Consider the following 20,523-nt stretch of genomic DNA (forward strand, 5'->3'; position numbering starts at 1 on the left):
AGTGATGTACTGGGGGCAGAGTTGTGGATGGCTTTGTAAATAATTATTAGTACTTTGAATTTTATTTGTTGGGTGAGTAGAAGCCAGTGGGATTGGCAGAGAGGGGTGGAGGACACTGAACGGTTTGCAAGGTGGATGAGTCTGGCAGCAGCATTCATTATGGACTGAAGGGTTGATAGTGTATGTAAAGGTAACCCAATGAGGAGTTGCAGTAGTCCAGGCGAGAGATAACCAGGGAGTGAATTAAAAGCTTGGTGGTGTCATTGGTTAAAAAGAGGCGTATTCTAAAGATGTTGCGGAGGCTAATGCCCTGTACACATGGTCAGATTTTTCTATGGAAAATGTGTGAAAGGACCTTGTTGTCGGAAATTCTGACCGTGTGTAGGCTCCATCACACATTTTCCATCGGATTTTCCGACACACAAAGTTTGAGAGCAGGATATAAAATTTTCTGACAACAAAATCCGTTGTCGGAAATTCCGATCGTGTGTACACAAATCCGACGGACAAAGTGCCACGCATGCTCAGAATAAATAAAGAGATGAAAGCTATTGGCCACTGCCCCGTTTATAGTCCCGACGTACGTGTTTTACGTCACCGCGTTTAGAACGATCGGATTTTCCAACAACTTTGTGTGACTGTGTGTATGCAAGACAAGTTTGAGCCAACATCCGTCGGAAAAAATCCTAGGATTTCGTTGTCGGAATGTCCGAACAAAGTCCGACCGTGTGTACGGGGCATAAGGCAGCATGATTTGGACAGGGATTGGATGTGGGCCTGAAAGGACATTTTAGAGTCTAGGGTTACACCTAGCACCTTGGCATGTGGGGATGGATTAATGGTTGTGCCATTGATCTTGACAGTGAAGTCAGGGGCACGTGGGAGTGGAAATATTCTGAGCTCGGTTTTAGATAGATTTAGTTTGAGGAAGTGGTGTGACATCCAGGCTGATATGGCCGTTAGTAAATCAGTGATGTGTGAGGAGACTGATGGGGTGAGCTGAGGGGTAGAGAGAAAAAATGTGGGTTTCATCGGCTTATAAATGCTAGCGGAAACCATGGGAGGATATCAGATGGGGAATAGGCTGTAGATCGGGAATAATAAGGTCCAAGGACAGAACCTTGGGGGACACCAACGGTAAGAGGAGTTGGAGAGGGGGAAGTGGAGTTGTAAGTGACACTGAAGGTGCAGTGAGAAAGATAAGATTCAAACCAACAGAGAGCACAGCCATGGAGACCAAGCAAACTGTTGTTGATATTTCTCCCTGTGATCTTAATTCCGGCTTGTGATTTGTTGATCCTGCATATAAGTTAAATAAGTAAGGTGACAATATACATCCTTGCCGCACTCCTTTCTCAATTTTGAACCAGTCAGTTGTTCCATGTCCTGTTCTAACTGTTGTTTATTGACTTGCATATAGATTTTTCAGAAGACAGGTGAGGTTGTCTGGTATTCCCATTTCTTTCAGTATTTTCCACATCTTGTTGTGATCCACACAATCGAAGACTTTATGGTAGTCAATAAAGCAGAAGTAATCATTCTTCTGAAACTCCCTTGCTTTCTCCATGATCCAGCGAACATTGGCAATTTGATCTCTAGTTCCTCTGCCTCTTCGAAATCCAGGTTGTACTTGTGATAGCTCTCACTTCACATGTTGCTGAAGCCTAGCTTGTAGAATTTTCAACATAACCTTGCTAGCGTGTGAAATGAGCGCGATCATACGGGTAATTTGAACATTCTTTGGCGCTGCCTTTCTAGTGTAGTGTAGTGTCAGTAGATGCTATATAATTCTCCAAGTGTATGAATTCATACGGCAAGTGCTGTAAAATTTTTGGATTAAGAAATGTTTATGGACTCAAAATTCCTGTTTATGGAAAAAGGATAGGGCTAATTTAAATATTCCTCCAGTGTGTCATACACAGTTTTACATTTAAAAGCGATATAAAAGTTGTCAGCATTGCCAGTTACTGTATTTTGGTGGCTATAAAGGTTAGCCTCAGAGGGATATTGGGCACTTCTGATTCCAAAAATTTAAGGTATCATGCTAAAACATTTTCTGACTCGTTTTCAGTCCTTTCACAGCAGATGTATGTCAGCTTAGTCAGTCTGAAAGATCTTAGGGGATCTTTCCATTACACAATCAATACAAAAACAGCGTATCTATCCCTCCTTTAATTCTTTTGCCTCGTACACACGATCGGACATTCTGACAACAAAATCCATGTTTTTTTTTCCGACGGATGTTGGCTAAAACTTGTCTTGCATACACACGGTCACACAAAGTTGGTTGGAAATTCCGAACGTCAAGAACGCGGTGACGTAAACACGTACGACGAGCCGAGAAAAATGAAGTTCAATAGCCAGTGCTGCTCTTCTGCTTGATTCCGAGCATGCGTGGCACTTTGTGCGTCGGAATTGTGTACACACGATCGGAATTTACGCAAACGGATTTTGTTGTCGGAAAATTTGAGAACCAGATCTCAAATTTTGTGCGGCGGAAATTCCGATGGAAACTGTCTGATGGAGCCTACACATGGTCGGAATTTCCGACAAAAGGCTCCCATCGAACATTTTCCGTCAGAAAATCCGACCAGGTGTACGGGGCATAAGAGTGTATTGATCCCATCCATGACCATGTAAAGCACATAAAGTGAACTAAGAAACTATATTAATTTTTGCTATTTAATTACATTTATTTTTACAGTTGCTTGAAATAAATAAGAAATATTTCTTTAATACATAAGCATTTTTATAAGGTGCATGCCTGACATAGAATACCCGGGCTGCAGGTAAGCAACATTGCTCTCCCTTCTTTTTCCCCCCTTTTACATGCAATTTTCCTTGATTGTTAAATTAGTACACTTTGTACATCTTGTAAATGTTTTGATATTTATTGTTTGTTAATCAAATTGCAGATATTCTCCTGACAAAGCAGTTTTTAGGCCGCAAAACTAGTTGAGATATGCTATCCGTTTACAACTATCCCAATGTGATCCTCTCTCCCAGGGGACTATTATGCTGGTGATATACATGGATTGTTATCATGCATTTTATAATGTATTTGGCAAATGTGTTTTTTATTGTGTATTAATTTTGTATTAATAAAATTATTTATTTACTTATTGCACAACTTGAATCTATGCTAAGTAAGCCAGTACCAAGATAGTCCATTTTTCCTTGTTTTGGGTTCTCCTGTTTCTCATAGAATTCCTAGAGCATTATGGATTTTATAAAGACAGGGTACAGCAGAAGCTGTTTTCTTTCAAACATCTTGTCTTTTATTGGAACTTTGAGCCTAGGTTCACACATATGCAAAGTAGGAACCAGGGCGATTACAGTGCCGGTTCCCGCATCGCATCTCTCCCACAGGCAGTTCACATTGCCTTCCACGAGCCTCTGCAGGTGTCAATACAATGTTAATGACACCCCCAGATCGGTTCACAGATCGCAGTACGAACTGTGGATTCGGACAGGAATCAGATTGCATGGGTGGGAACATTCATGCGATCCGATTCCAGTGAGGCAAAAGAAAAAGTCCCTGCACCTCTTTTCTGTGAATCCAATGCGAGTTCCGCCATACAACTGTATGGCTGAACTCGCACTGCACAGACATCGCATGTGATCGGCACCTGCGGTGCGGGTGCGAATCACATGTGATGTCTGAGATTGCAAAAGTGTGAACCTGGGCTGAGTGAAGTGGGAGGAGTCACTCCTCAGTCTCTCCTGTGCATATCTAAACTTGAGCTATGGAGCTCTGTAGACATCAGGCTTTTAACAAGAGCTGAGCAGATACAAGAAAACTTTAAAAAGGAGCCCAAAGCTTTAGCTCTAGATAGTGTAGATATGAGAATACATAATAATCATTTGCAAAAAAAGCCCTTTGAACTATTCTTTAAAGACAAATACATCAAAGGTCGTAGTTGTGGCATTTGCACACAATGCTGATGAAGCCCTTGGTGAAGCCATCACACAACATGAAATGAGGTCTGCACATACCTATAGAAGGAGGAATGTTTTCAATGGTGCTGGTAATTGTGGTAGTCCCCGAACGGCTGTTCTCCGTCATATTGGCACTGAGCGAAGATAGTCCAAAATCCTGATCATTAATAATGCCAATGAGGCTGGCCCGTACACGAGTGGCAACCGCTTGGACAAAGAAATATTTTTACAAACTATTAAATGTATGCCAAATGCATTTACCCTCTACAATCTGATATAAATCTTTATTAATCTAATATTGGCCATACACACATTGATTTTTCATTGGCTTGACTATTCAACTCATTCGCAAACAATCAGAAGGCTGTAGCGATCATTCGATGCAACATAAACAAAGTTCACCTGTATCAATTTGATCACTTCCAGAGTTATACCTTTCTTTGTAAAAAGTAAACAACATTTTCAAAAGCAATCCACTGCTTCAAACACCAATTGGTTTACTAGAATTTTCCAAACATCATGTAGCGAGGTCCCAGACCTCTAGAGGATCCCCTGAGTTTCTCCACTTCCATTACTCAGTATCTTCCTTAAGCGTCACCCCCGCTTCCCTGCTGGGTCCCTGGCTTGGCACTCACAGATGCTCCTCAAGTGTCACCCCTGCTAACCTGCTAGGTCCCTGGCTTGGTACTCACTGATGCTCCTCAAGCGTCACCTCTGATGGCCCTCTGGGTCCCTGTCTTGGCACTTGCTGAAGCTTTCCCACTTCTTCACCGTCCCCAGCTGGTGAGAAGTCTGCTCTAGTACTGGCTCCACCTTACTCAGAATGGTCTCCAGTAACAACGTGGATGGTCCCTTAGTGGCAACTGCTTCCCCTCTACCTCCAACCTCAACTGGTTCCCCGTCCAGCTGAACCGTTACTCTCCTGCTGTCCAAACCCTGCGCTGCTTCTGGATAGGCCCTCAGACAGCCTAGCAGCCAGATGTTCCCGGGACAGGCCTCAGGCTTCTGGCCTAGCAGCCTGGGGCAGCATAGCACACATCCACCCAGACAGCCTCCTAGGTGGCACAGAACCCTGATCACCTGGACTCCACCCAAATAAATAGGCTCTCCCAGCAGGCCAAGGGACTAAAGAAACCCCAGCCAATTGGCTGAGAAATCCCATCCATTCCTAACCTGACCTTGCTAAGCCCTTGTCTTTCTAATGTCACCAGCATAACGCCACCTAGCGACAGAAGGGAGAAGGTGCAGCAAGTCCAGAACTAGGGAGGGATCAGTGGATCTACTAACAATTAACCAGGGCAACTACTGCTGGGCAAATTAAATTTACTTGGCAACCCTGCCTAAACACCAGGGTGCTACAATCACATAACTGCAAATGAAATTCTAGAGAACTGGAACAATCATTTAAGTGATCATACTGACACCAATGGCCAAGACAAGATCCGGTATTTACTGCTGTCTTTATCTTGATGTCCCAGTAACACCCTCTCACTCATTTATCATTCTAAAGTCACAAGAAAAAAAACTGGTATGAAATCTGCCTTACAGGGTCAAAGACAGCAATGAGACTCTTACAGAAGTATCCAATTTTGCCAAGTCTATCCAAAACTTTGCCAAGTCTATCTAAAAGATATATGTTTTTAAGATGGCCATTAGATAAAGCCAGAGTGCTAAATACTAGGTGGATGATTGACCCTTGACTAGAATTGCCCAGTCATGTGGGGAATAATACTGAGAACCCCATACATAGGCAAAGGTGGTCATCAGTCACATATTTCTCCAGATTAGAAAACCTTTGACTATGGATGACTTACCTCGACATTGGGGTAGCTGACATGGCTCTGCCTCTGTGTCCTTCCCGACACAGGCCCTGCCACCATTTTGGGGAGGAGGAGAGAAGCAGGAACGAGTGCGTTTGCGGCTTCCTTCACCACAGGTTGCTGAACACTGTGACCAGCTGCTCCAGCCTGTCCATCCTCCATCCACTAAGGAAGAAGAATGCAAAAGAAATGATAACAATACCAATGTTCCCTGCAGTTAAACAGTTTTAGCATGTAAAAACATTACCTGGGCATGGTGGCAAGTTGCATGCTCTCACATCCACATCCCTGCCCATGCATGGTCTTCCCCCATTTGCGGGAGGGGGGTTGTTACATAACCGGATCCTCTCCTGTACTCCCTGGCCACATGTTCTGGTACATGGACTCCACTCCTGCCACTCTGAGAAGCCACCATTAACTATCAAGACAAATTGAATTAGCACACACATTTTTTGCTCAAGAAGGCTGCAGCATGTATGAAAAATGCTCAAACACATTTACAAAAAATTAAGAAGTGTTTGTTTACTTTCATTAGATATATTTTTTCGCTCAGTAAATAACATGTATGTCACCTTGAGAAAGGGGTCCGACATGGCCCCAGTACGTTGGTGGATATGCTTGTTATCTGCACTTTATTCATTTGAACATCAATACATTTTTGGACTTTCGAGGTCCATTCATCATATGGTATCAGTGATAGTTGTGCTCCCCTCAACAGGGCGGTTTGTTTATGGTGCTGGATGGATTGGACTGCAGCAATAAAAATCTAACAGAGGTTTTCCCTTTGTATCCAAAAATGCTTGGGCCGGTTCAACCATATTGTAAAGAACTTAATATCAGCTTTACTAGATAAATATCAGAACTTACCAAAAACCCTTAACTCGACACCACGCCGAGCCATTCCAGCAGAGTTTGTGACTGTACAGAGGTAGTATCCGGAATCCTGCAGCAGAACTTGTGGAATGCTAAGGGATCCATCTTTGAGGAACTCTAGCCTGGAAGAAGTGAAAAACCACTCAATTACCTTTTTTCTTTTCAATTAAAAAGGAAAACAGGTATACACACTAGGATTCAAACAATACCTGGACATTTCCACAGAGAGCTGAGTGCCATCTTTCCTCCATGTTGTAGCTGGTTTTGGATGCCCTTCTGCCCAGCAAGGCAAAACCGCAGATTGGTTAACCGATGCGCTGACTACTGAGGGTCCAGGCATGATTGAAGGTGCAACTATAATACAGGATATCAGGTGATCAACAGACACCAGGAAACAATAGGCGTCACAGATAACCAACACTTTCTGTTTACTTACTTTGTATCTCTACAATAAATGTCAGGCTGGTCTGGCCAATTGGATTTGTGGCTATGCAGGTGTATTCCCCGCTATCTGAGGCCTGCAGGCTGTGGATCTGTATATATCGGCCTTTAGACAAAACTTGGACTCTCCTGTCGGTCTGTAAAAAATGCAAATTAAAAAATAAATAAGAACGAAATTAAATTTTGTGCTCTAATCATATTATACAGTATATTAGGTTAAAGGTTTTCCAGATTCCCTAGTTCAACTATGTCACAGAATTATCCTATTTATATTTTAATTTTATAGTTTCATAAATGGATCATCATTACAAACATATGATAGCTGTGTAGTGTATTTCTGAGGTAGCACTAGATCTTGCAGGCCTGAGGCCGTGCAACTTGTGGAGGGTCCTCGGAGTGAGTCCTTTCAAACGTAGTAAGATTTTGGAGGTTGGTGGGGAGCGCCAGTTGGAAGTCTTTGAAACTCTAGCCACATGGAGAAAAGTAATTATTCATGTATGACATACAACACTTTTCAGGAAATTGGTCTTTCCATTCTTCAAGCCTTCAGTAGAATTGTATCTGTTAATTGTGGGCACTGCAGTCTGTGTCCTAATATGATGGTAACGGTATTCACCCCTGTGACAGACCTATCCGGGAAAGAGACTTTTGGAGGGGACTGTATGCTAGCCTCTTGCCGATCGATCGGAGGCCCTTGCATTTGGGGGAACGGTGCTCTTTGTGAGCTGTATGTCTGGGGACCCTGGATTTGCCATATTGGAATAGTGGCTGATTCATAATGCTGGGACAGATACTCTTAGGAGATGCTGATGTAAATTCCAACACCTGTCTGTCCACTGTCTGCTAAAATGTGTATTGTAAATAAGTCTACTATGGGATCTAAGAGTCATTAGATCCCCATTGTTATTTGTGTTAATTAAGTCTGCTATTGTGTGAAGAAGAGTCTATGTTGATTGTGATAATGTTGATTGGATTTTCTGAACTACAAGACGGTCATGTCTGAGTCATCTAGGCTGTCTAAAGGGATTAGTTAATTAGCTCATGTTAATTAGGTTAATTAGGTTACAGCTGTATTGTTAGAGTAATTTGAGCAGGAGGTCTGCACCTCCACTTTGAGTGTATAAAAGCCTGTATTTTGTCAATAAAGATAGATTCCAGGTTGAACTTACATACAGCCTGCCTGGTGTTTGTTCTGAGCTATCACAACTGGGTTAGAACGGCACATAGCTGTAATTCTAATCCCGGAGCATTGGATGACCGAGCAATCAGATGGTGCGATCTGCAATCTGATTCAATAGCTGCAGAGGAGTGTCGGGAGAGTTGAACTGAGCGAGCAAGGGGCTCGTTACAACCCCTATCCCCAACCAGCCCAGTTGAATAAAGAATAAAGAGAGGCCTCCGCCTACATGTCTCCACAAAAACACACACCCGGATGCATTTTGCCTCACCCACCAGAGGCTTAATGATAGGGTTGGACTGTTATTAGGACAAGCCTGCACCTGTGGGACACAGGGATATGCTTTTACCTTTACTTTGAGTGGCACTAAAAGCAATCAAACAGGTATTCCAGAGTGTCAGTTGTGCCTGCAGTGGCAAATACTCCAGAATAACTTTATCATTTTGGGACACAGACTGCAGTGCCCATGTGCACTACCAATAACTTAAAGAATGGCCCTAATCCCCTGACACATGTTGGCTATGTCTTATATTATACACCTATATGACATCATTCTTAAACTGATCTGAGTTTTCAAGATCTTCTATTCATACACAAATCCCTTCACCTATATCCACTGGTACTTTTAGGCAGGTGCTTCGTGTTCAAATGATGGAAACACATTGGTTACTCAGCTGATAGTTCACACGGGATGCCTCATTGAGTTCAGATTGATTACATGGCATACTGTAGGTCATTCAATTGGAGTAGGTAACATGGCATGAATTGCTCAGCTGGATGGGTCACATGACATGCAGTTGGAATTAATCAGATTGGAGGTGTCATTCAGTTGGGATAAGTCACATGGGATGGCTCACTCAGTTGAGCTCCCACCTGTTGTTTTCTTTCACGTCAATTATGGTACAGATATTGGAAAAGGGTCCTGACTACTATAAGATATGTTCATGTTATTCTTAGCAGAAGATCCAAGGATATGTTTATTAAACATGGTGGACGAGTCTACTTCACCAGAAAATACATTATGTCCCTATACCTCGAGTGTTGTTTCAGGCCTGCAAATGAATTACTCATAAATGGTTTTCCCCCTATTCCCCCACCTTGGAGGAACTGAAAACACAAATAAATCATATTTTATCTAAAGAAAAGCTAGTTTACCAACACAAAAACTGCCCAAATAAATGTGAAAAAATGGAATAGGTGGCTTGTTACCCAGGGTTTAGCTCTGACTTCATTATTTCTGAATAGGTTATTGTCTTAAAGAGGGGGAGACTGGCTGGCTGGTGTGTCCTATATTGGAGGGTACCTGGGTATTCATGGTGATCAGCCAGTTATTATATTGTTTATAGCTATATGAAATACTGTATCAGCTTTTATAAGTTGAATTCATGCTGACTGCGTGTGTTAATTATGACTGTGTTAATACTATGCAGAAGACAAAGCATTGTACATTAAACCCCACTGACAGCCCAAACATTGTTTCTACTTTTGGACAGAGTGGGGAAGGGATAGCAGTTTGTGTTGCAATTAGGTGGGTTTCAGATTCCTATCCTCCTGTGCATTAGCTGGGACAGGATGTAAGTGTATACCAATAGGGAGGCAGAAAGCAATACAAAAATTATATAAGATTAAAGCCTTCCACACCCTATTAAAACAAGTTCTAAAACTGCTCTTTGCATCCCATCTTTAGAGATTCCCTATACTTCTTGTCTGGTCCACCACATAGGAAGTTATTAGAAAGACATATCTCAAAGAAAGGGGTTATATCTCCTTCCTTGCTTTATACAACCTTAAAAGGGATTTGGTTACAACTGGGTTTAAACAGTTTGTACAAGCATTATTTAACAATTTAGTAAAGATTTTATTTTTGCTGCCTTACAATGTCAAATGTGGGCTTCTAAGATGTTATAAGTACCTGAAGATGTGTTTCTCCTCTGAACCACTGAATAGCTGGAGCTGGATCTCCTTCCACTCTGCATTCCAGAACTATCTGTCCACCAATGGACACAGATACTGAGCGAGGTTCACTGGATCCAATTACACTGGGAGGAACTGGAAAATGCAAAGAATGAGTTAAATTGATACTGCTGTTTGATTTTTGTCCATGCACCAATATTTATCTGCACAAGTTGGATGACAGACAGAATACAAGTTTGCCATGGGAAACTGAAGTGTTATATGGAGGCTTGCCAGTAGGGTTGCCACCTCATCCCTTTAAACTCAAACACATATGACTTACACAGGTTCTGTGGCTGATTAAGGTGTTAATTAAACTCACTTAGTGCCTTATCTGCCTTAAATTAGCCTCAGAATCTGTGTAATTCATATGTGTTCGGGTTTAAAGGGATGAGGTGGCAACCCTACTTGCCAGTCCAGACCTACTGTACATGTCACTTTTAGCCTGAGTTGTTATTTAACGAGTAAGATGCAATACATTGACACTATATAATTATTACATGAATATCTGTCATGTGGTCTGCACCTGGCTTTTTCCACCCGGCTAACCATAGCCCTACTCCCTGACCCCCACTCTATGCTATGGGTGAGTGACCAGTTCTTCATTTGCCTGTATTGATCCATGCACTCCTGTGGAAGCAGATTAAAACATTTTCTGAGAAACACATTCTGCCTGACTCCCACATACTGCATGTAACAGGTGATAGGGCAATGTTATATTCATGGATCACTACAGCCATTGAATATGTTTTTACTTCTTGTTTTAAATATATGTTTTTAATGTTAAAAATAAAAACAATAAAATGCTACCTTTAAAGTCCAACCATCTTTCTTTTTTCTTACGTGCATGTAGAAATGTTTTCACTTTTTTTTAAATGGTAGTGTCCGTTTAAGGAAATGACAATTGTACATCTTTAATAATGCCTTCCGCTATTCTATTCCACTCTGTACCTTTCATTCGCACCCAGGTGGCCCTGGAATCTCTACCCGCTGGGCTGCTAGCGACACACACATAGATTCCACCATCTGCAGCCTGTGACAAAGATGAATACAATACAAAATCTCAGCAAACAGAATGCAATACAATGAAAATGCTTTTTTTAATAAGAGAAAGAGAAACAAGCAGTAACCCCTAGCAACAAATTACAATGTACAGTATCTCTCTTGTTAGCATTGAAGCCCAATGGTTACTGTACTCAACATATCATCATAGTTATTTGTGGTCTTCCAAAGCAAAGTTTGCTGTAGATATTTTTTTTTTTACGTTTAGCCAACAGATTCCTCCATCTACACAAATAAGGTGGGACATATTCTGACAGCGTTATTCTAAGCAGGGGAATTGGCGCTGTCCAGCTATATGTGTATAGCAGGGGTTAGGCAGTCCAGTGAGTGTAAACACGAGTGGGGGTGTAGGGAAGGACGGGATATTAACAGTTGAAGGCTGTAACTACGCTTCCCCTTCACCAGAAGGACATACCTTTAGGACTTTTTTGTGGACATTTTCAAAATTTTTTACATATTAATAACCAATAATTTTTTCCTGTTTGGAGTTTTATGCACATATGAATTGTCTTGTTTTGATTGCCTTAATTGTGATTTTTTATACACACAGGTTGGGGTTTTTTACAACTATTTTTTACATATATAATTTTTTTATTTTTTTATTGTCAGTTTCCATTTTTTTATTGTCAATTTTTTTATTGTCAGTTTCCACTTTTTATTTTTCATTTTCTCCCTAAAATAATTGTTTGTGTTGACCATCATTATTGTTTATATATTGGACTCTGTTTCTCTGCCATTTTTAAGATATAGGTATTATTCTCTACACACATTTAATTTATTGAATATGGGATTTTCGCATGTAATTTAGGAGCACTCTGCACTTTTTTTTTTTTTCCTATTACACTCAATAGGTGGACCATTCACACTCGAGAAATCTCAGAGTCTTTACATGCACAATAATAATTTTTTGATACAAATAATAATTTTCTTGATACAAATATTTGTGATACACATGTTTATAAAATTAATTTTTTTAAGAACTATCACCTATACACATATAGCTGGACAGCGCCAATTCCCCTGCTTAGAATAACTCTTTACGTTTTGGATCTCACCTCGGTGATTTTCATTTATAGGGGGGGCAGCAGTCCCTTTTTTCCTATATTCCTAAGCGCGGAATTATTGTTACTTATATTCTGACAGCGGCTTCCTTTTTTCAACCTAATGATGTAACCATGTAAATGGCAGCTATTATTTCAATTTTAAGTGCTATAATTCTTTTTTTATCCTTACTGGAATTAGGTAGGAATGACTGTTAGTAGACAAAACGTTAGAAACCCTGTCAAGTTTTTATTACTCTCTGTGTCCCCTATTGGGTTATTCACCCTCTCTATTAATCCTGGATACCATTGTTTCGGAAATAGAAAAATTATGGGAAGTCCAACATTTTACAGCTGTCACTGAAACAGGAGGTGTAGGTAAATATTTCAATGAGTACACTTGTTCAGGAGACAGCTATCCAAGAAGGAAATTCCCCTTGATTTGGAGAGATTTTCCTGTTGCATGCTCAGGACAAGAAGTGAAGAATATTAACCCAAATGGGAAACACATAGCAAATAAACTGATGGGGTTTTAACCCTTTCCTACTCTAAACCTGAAAAATATGTGGCTACATACATTTTGACTTAAAAAGATGTATACAGTATTATTAATTGACAGTATGGAACACATATACAACTTGCAGGTCAACTGCAAAAATAGAGCAAAATATAGCATTGACAAGTGGAAGAGATGGAGCTTTTGAGATACCAGCAATCATACCTTCACCCTCTCTATCCTGAGGACAGTGCCATTCCTTGTAACTACATCCGGATTTGATAAAGGCTGTCCATCCTTCTCCCATGTGACCTGAGGGGTAGGTATACCTGCTGCATTGCACACCAGTTCCAGCAACTCATCCACAGCAACTGAGACCTCTGTGGAGGTGGCAGGTCCCTCGATTCTTGGTGGTTCTAGATCATACAATATAAACAAGAACCATTATGAAACCAAAGAGGAGTGTGAAAACATCAGCAACCGATGGCAATTGATGAGCATTATGCTCTCAGGAGTAATTACAACTATGCTAGAGTCTAGAAGACTAACCAACCTCAAAGATGAGTTCCAGGCAAACAGCTATACATACACAACTAAAATATATAGATCTATTTTGGTACTATTTATGTGCCAAAAGATTTGTAATACTCTTCAGTCAGTCCTATAATTAAGACACTCCTAACAGTCAGGTTCTGGACCTTTCTACAGACTACACTGTAGTTGAGAAATACTGCCTAGTCTAGGATGCACCCAAGCCTGTAATTGGATTGTGAAAAGGCAGCAATACACTGATGAAGTGATCATTCTGCTGTGTGCTGCTGTCATTACACAAGGCTGATGTCAACAGAGAAAGAAGTACATGTACTGTTATACATAGAATACATTTAATTATTTTTTTAAAGTCCATAGAGGAATTAAAATGTTTATATCTAGTTGGAGTTTAGTTTTATCCTATTTTTTATAAAAATCCTTCAAAGCAAGATCCAGCAAGCTTCTAAAATGACATTCAGGTGAGACTGCACCCTCTGAGTGGTCAACCTACATTTCACGCTCCAAGTCTGCAAGCCTGCATTGGCTTGGAAAGAGGGTGGTGCTGCTGTATACTGCATGTTTTTTTTTTACTCAGGTTCAGGACCATTCAGGTAAGCAGGATGCTGGCAACTATAAAAATGTAAATAGTAGAGCACTTACTAGATGCTGCAATAATGTCAGGAGAGACAATTGGGAGAATTTATCAGCAGTGGAGTACCCAGATTCTGGGGCAGCTGTGCATGTCAACCAATCAGGTTCTATCCTTAGCTTGTTCAGTTAAGCTTTGAAAATAAAAAATAGAAGCCGATTGATTATGATGCACATCTCCTCCAGATTTTGGCTGCTCCAATCTTGATAAACTCCCCTCTGTGTCTCCTGGATTAGTTTAGGCACAACCCTTCTTTGTCTATTTCAAATGTAACTTTATTGAAAAGTGTAAGTTCCCCATAATAGCTATATGAACCCTGCATAGATCTATGTACAATGACACCAACTGGTACAAACAATCTATAATCGAGCAAAAAAGTTAAAAAAAAAAAAATCATATATAAATGAAAAAAAGAAAAATTTTAGGTAGGGAGAAGGAGTGGCAGGTTTTCTTTAACACCCTTAAGTACCAGGTATTTTGGGGGTGGTCTAGTAACAGAAGCCTAAAAAGCCACAGAAACCTGGTTAGAAAAGTACATAATGCTTTTAAGGTTCTCCTGTAAAGTGAACCTGTTACTCTGGCTAGTAAAGTTTTGGTTGACATCGAGGATCTATATCTATATCGAGGATCTATATGCATGTGTCTATCTGTGCTAGCAAACATTTGTAAGGCAGGCAGTGGCATTCATGAAACCTAAAGATACAAGTCATTCTTGGCCCACATACCTAGAACAATCAGGCGGAAGTGTTTGCTAACTCTCCTGGCAGCATTGTGAGCGATGCAGGAGTAAAGACCAGAATCCCCAGCATGAACTGACTCCAGGTACAGTCGGGTCCCCAGACCATTGGACAGAAGGTTGCTCTGTAAGTTGAGAGGTTCGCCATCTTTCTCCCAGGACAGCGAGGGGAGCGGAGACCCATGAGCTTCACAGGTGAATGTCACGGAGGAACCTTTGACAGCAGTCACTTCCTCTGTGCTCTCAGAATTCTCCACTGGCAAGGCTGGTATAGATAGATCAATATATATTTAAATCAGATATCCTTAACTAACAGTTCAGCATAGCAAGAGTTCAAGGACGCCTTCTGCCTGATTTGCATTTGACCAACAATAGAGACTATTTTCTGTATCAGTCAAATTTAAGTTACAGATTTCTCCTTTTATGGGTTCTTTTAGTCAAAACATGCACCACACTCATGTCTTCAAAGAGATTTAGTATTTTACTGACCTTCCATCTCCTGAGGGCAAGCATGTAGGAGACAAACAAGTCACACATGAGTGGCAACATTTATGTTGCAGACACACAAATGGTATTAGAAAGATGTATATGTAGCACCCTCTAGGTAGGTAGGTACTAGAGTGAGGATTTTTCTGGAGAGTAGGAAAATTTAGGCAGGCCTAGCTGGTGGCTAGGCCTGTTTGTTTTCATTCTGGGTTGGGAGTGGCTCTGGGCAGGGATGGGTGACTCATAGGTAGCATCGTTGTCAATTCCCTCTTCTTTCTAAAAGGTGCTAGAAAGAAAAGGAGGAGAGGAGAGGAGAGGTGGAGCTGCCTGGGGTATTTTGAGGAGCCTTGACCAATCTCCAACTTGGATTGGCAGGGGGCAGGCCTCCTTGAAATACCCAGGGTCAGCCCAGCTAAGTAGGAGTTGTTGGGTGGAAGAGCTGGAGTGAGAGAGTGTGGAGGCTGTCTGGGCCCACGGGGAGCTCCCCAGTCTGGGGGGGGGGGGGGGTGACCCTGGGCTGGGGCTCGAGTGCATCCAGGGGGAGAGAGGAGATCCTGGATAAGAGGCACATGAGAGAGCTAGTCTGGGGGTGACCTCAGGCCTGGGGCTCAGGGGCAGGAGGGATCCTCTTACAACACATGGAGGAGTCCTGTCCAGAGGTACAGGAGCATGTGTGAGGACAGCAGGAGCCAGCAAGCACGTCCTGGAGATCTCCAGGAGAAGACAGCCGTGTGGCTGGTGAGCGAGACCTAGTCTGGGAGGACTAGGAGACAGCCTAAGAAGACTGAGGCGGCAGTCTGGGATGGTTGTAGAGTCAGTCAAGGGGGACGGTGGAAGAATAGCCAGGAGGGCTAGTGGGCTGGCAGTGCCTGAAGAGGTGGTGCTGGGATCAGTAGCCACAGGAAGGTAGCTGAACACTGGGACTTTTTTACACACCAAAGGGGCCCGTGGCCCCTGCCTGTAAAGGGCTTTACTGGATCTGGCTGAATGCTTTGTCAGATCTGACCAAAACAGTGTTCCAGCTGGGCCTGAGTGTTCTGCAAGCAAGTGATGTGCTGGAGGAAGATGAGGAGTGTACATAGCTGTATATAGGAAGGTTGTCTCTGAAGAACTGTTCTTTAAGGGGGATTCCCATAATACCCCTTATCCCCAACCAAGTTTAATACCCCTAATAAACAAAACAAACTGTTTCCTGACTCTTGCATGCTGTGAAAATTCAGTGTGCCTGGATATGCAGGGTGGGGGATCCCTATTCACCAGCGGCTCCTACGGGGAGTAGAGCTACATTCATATAATCATATCATCAATTAAAAATGTGGTAGGATACATACGCTCAACCAGCAGGGTAAAGCTTTTCTCTGCACTTCCAGCAGGACTTGATGCTACACAGGTGTAAATGCCGGCATCTGAGACTTGTACTTGGGATATCCTGCATAGAAATACGGTAACACCACATTATATTGCCAGAGGATGACAGTGTTTAACATAAGAAATATTAATCAAATGATTGTTTTCCAAAATGCTTCTTCAAACAACAACTAACAGTTTATGTTTTCCAGATTTAACTAGGATGGGCCTTTTGCAATGTCACTAATTTACATAACTGTGCTCCTACCTAAAAGCTGACAAAGCGTGACTTGCAAATTGGGTCATGCACACGCGTTAGCAAATGACCACAGCTTAGATAGATTCTGTGAATCATCTTACACCATAATGATCACATTTCAGATTAAAACAGAATGTATTAGTATATCCATAGAATTAATAAAGAACAGTCAGTCATTCGAAAATGAAACACTATACAATATTGACCTTTTTAAAAAATGAATTAAGTAATTACTAAAAAATAGCCATCTATATAATCTTTTTTATAAAAATTTCCCCAAATTGTTAATCCTTTCTGATCAATTGGGCTATGATTACAAAAACACATATGACCCAAAGATTAGGCAAATATTATCTGGTCTTTGACAACCGAAAGCACTGTGGATGTTTCGGGGTCAAAAGAAAATACAGAATGTCTGTTTTCTGACAGACACTATACCTGGTAAAATTGATAAAGGGGATCAACAGGGCACAACATTGTGCAACACTACTACGTGAGAAGCAGAATAGTCATATAGTGAGGAAATATGGCTGCCACAACACACATGTATAATTACAAACTATACAACAAAAACAGGATTTTTAAAACACAGATCACATGCAGGGGAACTCCTTATTACGATGACGGGCAGCCTCACGCACCAATAGGAAAGCAGGAGATGCAAAAAGGGGTGGGCCAACCCACGACACCACCTGTTAATGTTGGATCTTGCAGACTAAAGTACCCTGGTTTCAAGGCTTCTTATGTGCTTTAGAAGTTTTCTGAAGCTATGTTCAGACATCTTTAGGTGCCTCCTTTTAATACATGCAGTCCCTGCCTTTTTATACATGCAACAGTGGGCAACATACATAAAATTCATGCAGCTATTTAATTTCTTCATTGAAGAAAAAATTACAAAATGTTGCTAATTACTGCCTCATAAAAAAATAAGAAATATTGCTACAAAATCAAAAGACTGGTTCCTCACCGTAGGATCCGCCCTCCAGAGGAGATCCTGAGGAATCGGGATGAGGAAAGCTGGCTCCCATCCTTCAGCCACATCAACTGCATTGGCAAAGAACCACTGGCTTGGCACTCCAAGGTAACCTGTGATCCCGGAACACTGCTGAGGGTTTCAGAAACATTGGAGCCTGATTCAAACACTGGGGGAGCTGCAAAGGAAAGACAATTCAGAAACACGGGGGTTTACAGTAACACACAGAGAATGATGGGATTATAGCCATTAGTTCTCAGCACCTTCATTTGCGTAGATAATGAAAAGGGGATGTTAAAACTGACTATTAATTTGATGGGTTCCCCGGTGGTTCTTAACCCTAAAATGTGCTTATTGAGTGTATTTACCTCTATTTTCTTGTGAGAAACTATTTGTTGCCCTCAAACTCAGCCAAAAAACGGATACGTTAATTTCCTCCTACCTAAGACACCTGGATCTATAAAGTTAGCTTTACTATCCCTTTCAAAAAAATATACTTATAGACACAGCCCTTCCCCAACAAAGGTCCATAAAACATGGAACAAACGGATGTCTCACTTCTCAACTAGATCATTAGGTCCATTAGATCAAATGCCTTCATTTAATTATTGTAAATTCACCACTAATTTCACTGTCACTGCAGAACATCCTTTGGGACACAACTAAATCAAACCATATGTAAATCAAGACTTTCACTGAGCTTAGCCAGGCTTCAGTAAAACTGGTATTCTTGCTTTACTATTTTGAGCCACTGACCTAGAAAAGGCATGCAGATACTAAGCAACAGTGTCTAGGTTAGGTGCTCGGAAAGTATGAATCTCAACAAAGGTAGCCTAGGAAAACTCATCAAAGGCAGCCAAGGAGACCTTACTAAAGAAAGCCAAGGATTTTTACTTAGTATAGTGACAGACTCACTTCACAGCCAATCAGTGCCTGCACACAGGCCCCACCCCTGGCCGTGTCTCAGATCCAGAATTAGCAGTCTACCAGTTAACAGAACATTGAAGCTCCTGAAAGGTGAGTATTTTGGCAATTCCTGGCAGTCTTAAGATGGCCATGAACTAGTAGAATTTTGTACAAAAATGTTTTGTTCAACTTTCTAATGGTTAGTGGGAATATATCATTGTTCTTTTTTAATCGTGGGGACAAAAAGAAGGAGCAGGATTAAAACATTTTCTCGAAAAACAAAATTCTAAATGGAAATGTAGTTTTCGTTCAAGAAAATTGTATGAAATATTGTACAGACTGTAATGAAACCTGTTTAATATGTCTGGGATTACATTCAATAACAGGTTTGGACAAAATTAGCTGACTCAATAATGGCAAGAAAGAACGCTCTAAGAAGGTTCTGATGAGAATTGTCTACTAGTGTATGTCTAGCTTTAGAGCTTGCTTATGACAAGAAACAGTTTGGGGAAGGTGAATGATTATAATTGTAGTTTGACTTTAGATCTGCTTTACGACTATGGGTATTTTTAAATTAATGACAACTGAGTAAATATGGGTGATAAATCCCAGGGTATCGCGGTACTTACCAAGTATGTTCAGTACATAAACTTTTGTGTCTTCACCAGCAACATTACGAGCCAAGCATGTGTAGCGGCCAGAGTCAGAGGGTTGCACGGTTGTAAGATGTACAGAGCTTCCATCTTGGGACAGGCTGATGAGGCAAAACATGAACGTGATAAACTACACATACAGCTGCATACTGGTCTGCACCTGATCTAGGTTAGGCTGACATGGAAGTATTTATTTGTGATTTTGCAATTGCCTTTAGGGCTGATTAAAAAAAAAATAGGTGAGCTGACTCTGAGAGAGGCTCTAGCTTATATGTTTTGGATGCTCCCTGCCATAGATATCAACTCTGTTTCTGTGCACCTCTGAGCTTTTGAGTGTTTTCTCCCACCTCCAGCTTCTGTTAAATACTCCATAATATAAAATGAATAAGAAATCCACCATGGAGAAAAGGAACCCTTCATAATGGGCACAGCAGGTGTGCAGAATTGGGAGCTCAGTGTGGCGTTCTCACCAATAGAGTCCATAAGAAATGTTTTCATTCTCTGTCGTCCAATTGAACTAGCTTTGGGTGAATTGCCCTTATGAGAAATGAAACCTTAGAAGGACTGCACTAGTTTATGGTAAACTATGGTCAGCATTGCTCCTGTTTGACTTTACCGCATGTTTGGAGCTGAGACAAAATCCAGGGGTCTTCCATCTTTCAGCCACAAAACCTGGGGTGCAGGTGTTCCCTCTGCTTTACATTCTAGTGTCACCTCCTGTTTCACCTGGATGCTTCGCTCACTTGGAATTTCTGATCCAACGATTCTTGGAGCCACTGTGTAAAAAAAAAAAAAAAAAAGCTTTTTCTACCACAATAATATCGATCAATCCTTCTATTACGATACACACATGATGTTGACAGTTCAGGTCTTTACAAAGGCTAAGATGATTTTATAACCATTTTATATTTCAGATTTCATAACTGGTGAAATAAACAAATTAATTGCACTTGAAGATTTTTAATTTTTTTTTATGCAGTGGTATGCCCATGCCACTGCTTTATAAAGCACACCTTCATGTTATCTAGGCTCATACCTTGTATCAGCAGCAGGAAGTCCTTGTGAGCTTGAGATAAATGGTTCTGCACTATACAGCTATAGTGACCTGCATGTGAGGGCTGTACTCTGCCAATTTGCAGTCGACTACCCCTGATGATCACTCCCCGGTCTCCAATATGCTCT

General features: G+C 41.3%; 1 protein-coding gene across 1 annotated transcript in view; it reads right to left on the reverse strand.

The window, feature by feature from the left end:
* Nucleotides 1-20,523, reverse strand: part of HMCN2 (hemicentin 2) — a 318,398-nt gene that overhangs the window by 29,666 nt on the left and 268,209 nt on the right. The window contains exons 63-77 of the mRNA XM_073600486.1: nucleotides 20,378-20,521; nucleotides 19,958-20,117; nucleotides 19,318-19,442; nucleotides 17,777-17,960; nucleotides 16,535-16,632; nucleotides 14,707-14,982; nucleotides 13,027-13,217; nucleotides 11,155-11,236; nucleotides 10,163-10,299; nucleotides 7,069-7,210; nucleotides 6,842-6,986; nucleotides 6,627-6,754; nucleotides 6,007-6,177; nucleotides 5,754-5,924; nucleotides 3,997-4,146 (exon numbers count right to left, since the gene is read on the reverse strand). Coding sequence (XP_073456587.1) covers nucleotides 3,997-4,146; nucleotides 5,754-5,924; nucleotides 6,007-6,177; nucleotides 6,627-6,754; nucleotides 6,842-6,986; nucleotides 7,069-7,210; nucleotides 10,163-10,299; nucleotides 11,155-11,236; nucleotides 13,027-13,217; nucleotides 14,707-14,982; nucleotides 16,535-16,632; nucleotides 17,777-17,960; nucleotides 19,318-19,442; nucleotides 19,958-20,117; nucleotides 20,378-20,521 — 2,304 coding nt within the window. The remainder of the gene's footprint in view (nucleotides 1-3,996; nucleotides 4,147-5,753; nucleotides 5,925-6,006; nucleotides 6,178-6,626; nucleotides 6,755-6,841; nucleotides 6,987-7,068; nucleotides 7,211-10,162; nucleotides 10,300-11,154; nucleotides 11,237-13,026; nucleotides 13,218-14,706; nucleotides 14,983-16,534; nucleotides 16,633-17,776; nucleotides 17,961-19,317; nucleotides 19,443-19,957; nucleotides 20,118-20,377; nucleotides 20,522-20,523) is intronic.

This window comes from Aquarana catesbeiana, linkage group LG09 (genome assembly GCF_042186555.1).
Source record: "Aquarana catesbeiana isolate 2022-GZ linkage group LG09, ASM4218655v1, whole genome shotgun sequence".
Classification (NCBI taxonomy): Eukaryota; Metazoa; Chordata; class Amphibia; order Anura; family Ranidae; genus Aquarana; species Aquarana catesbeiana.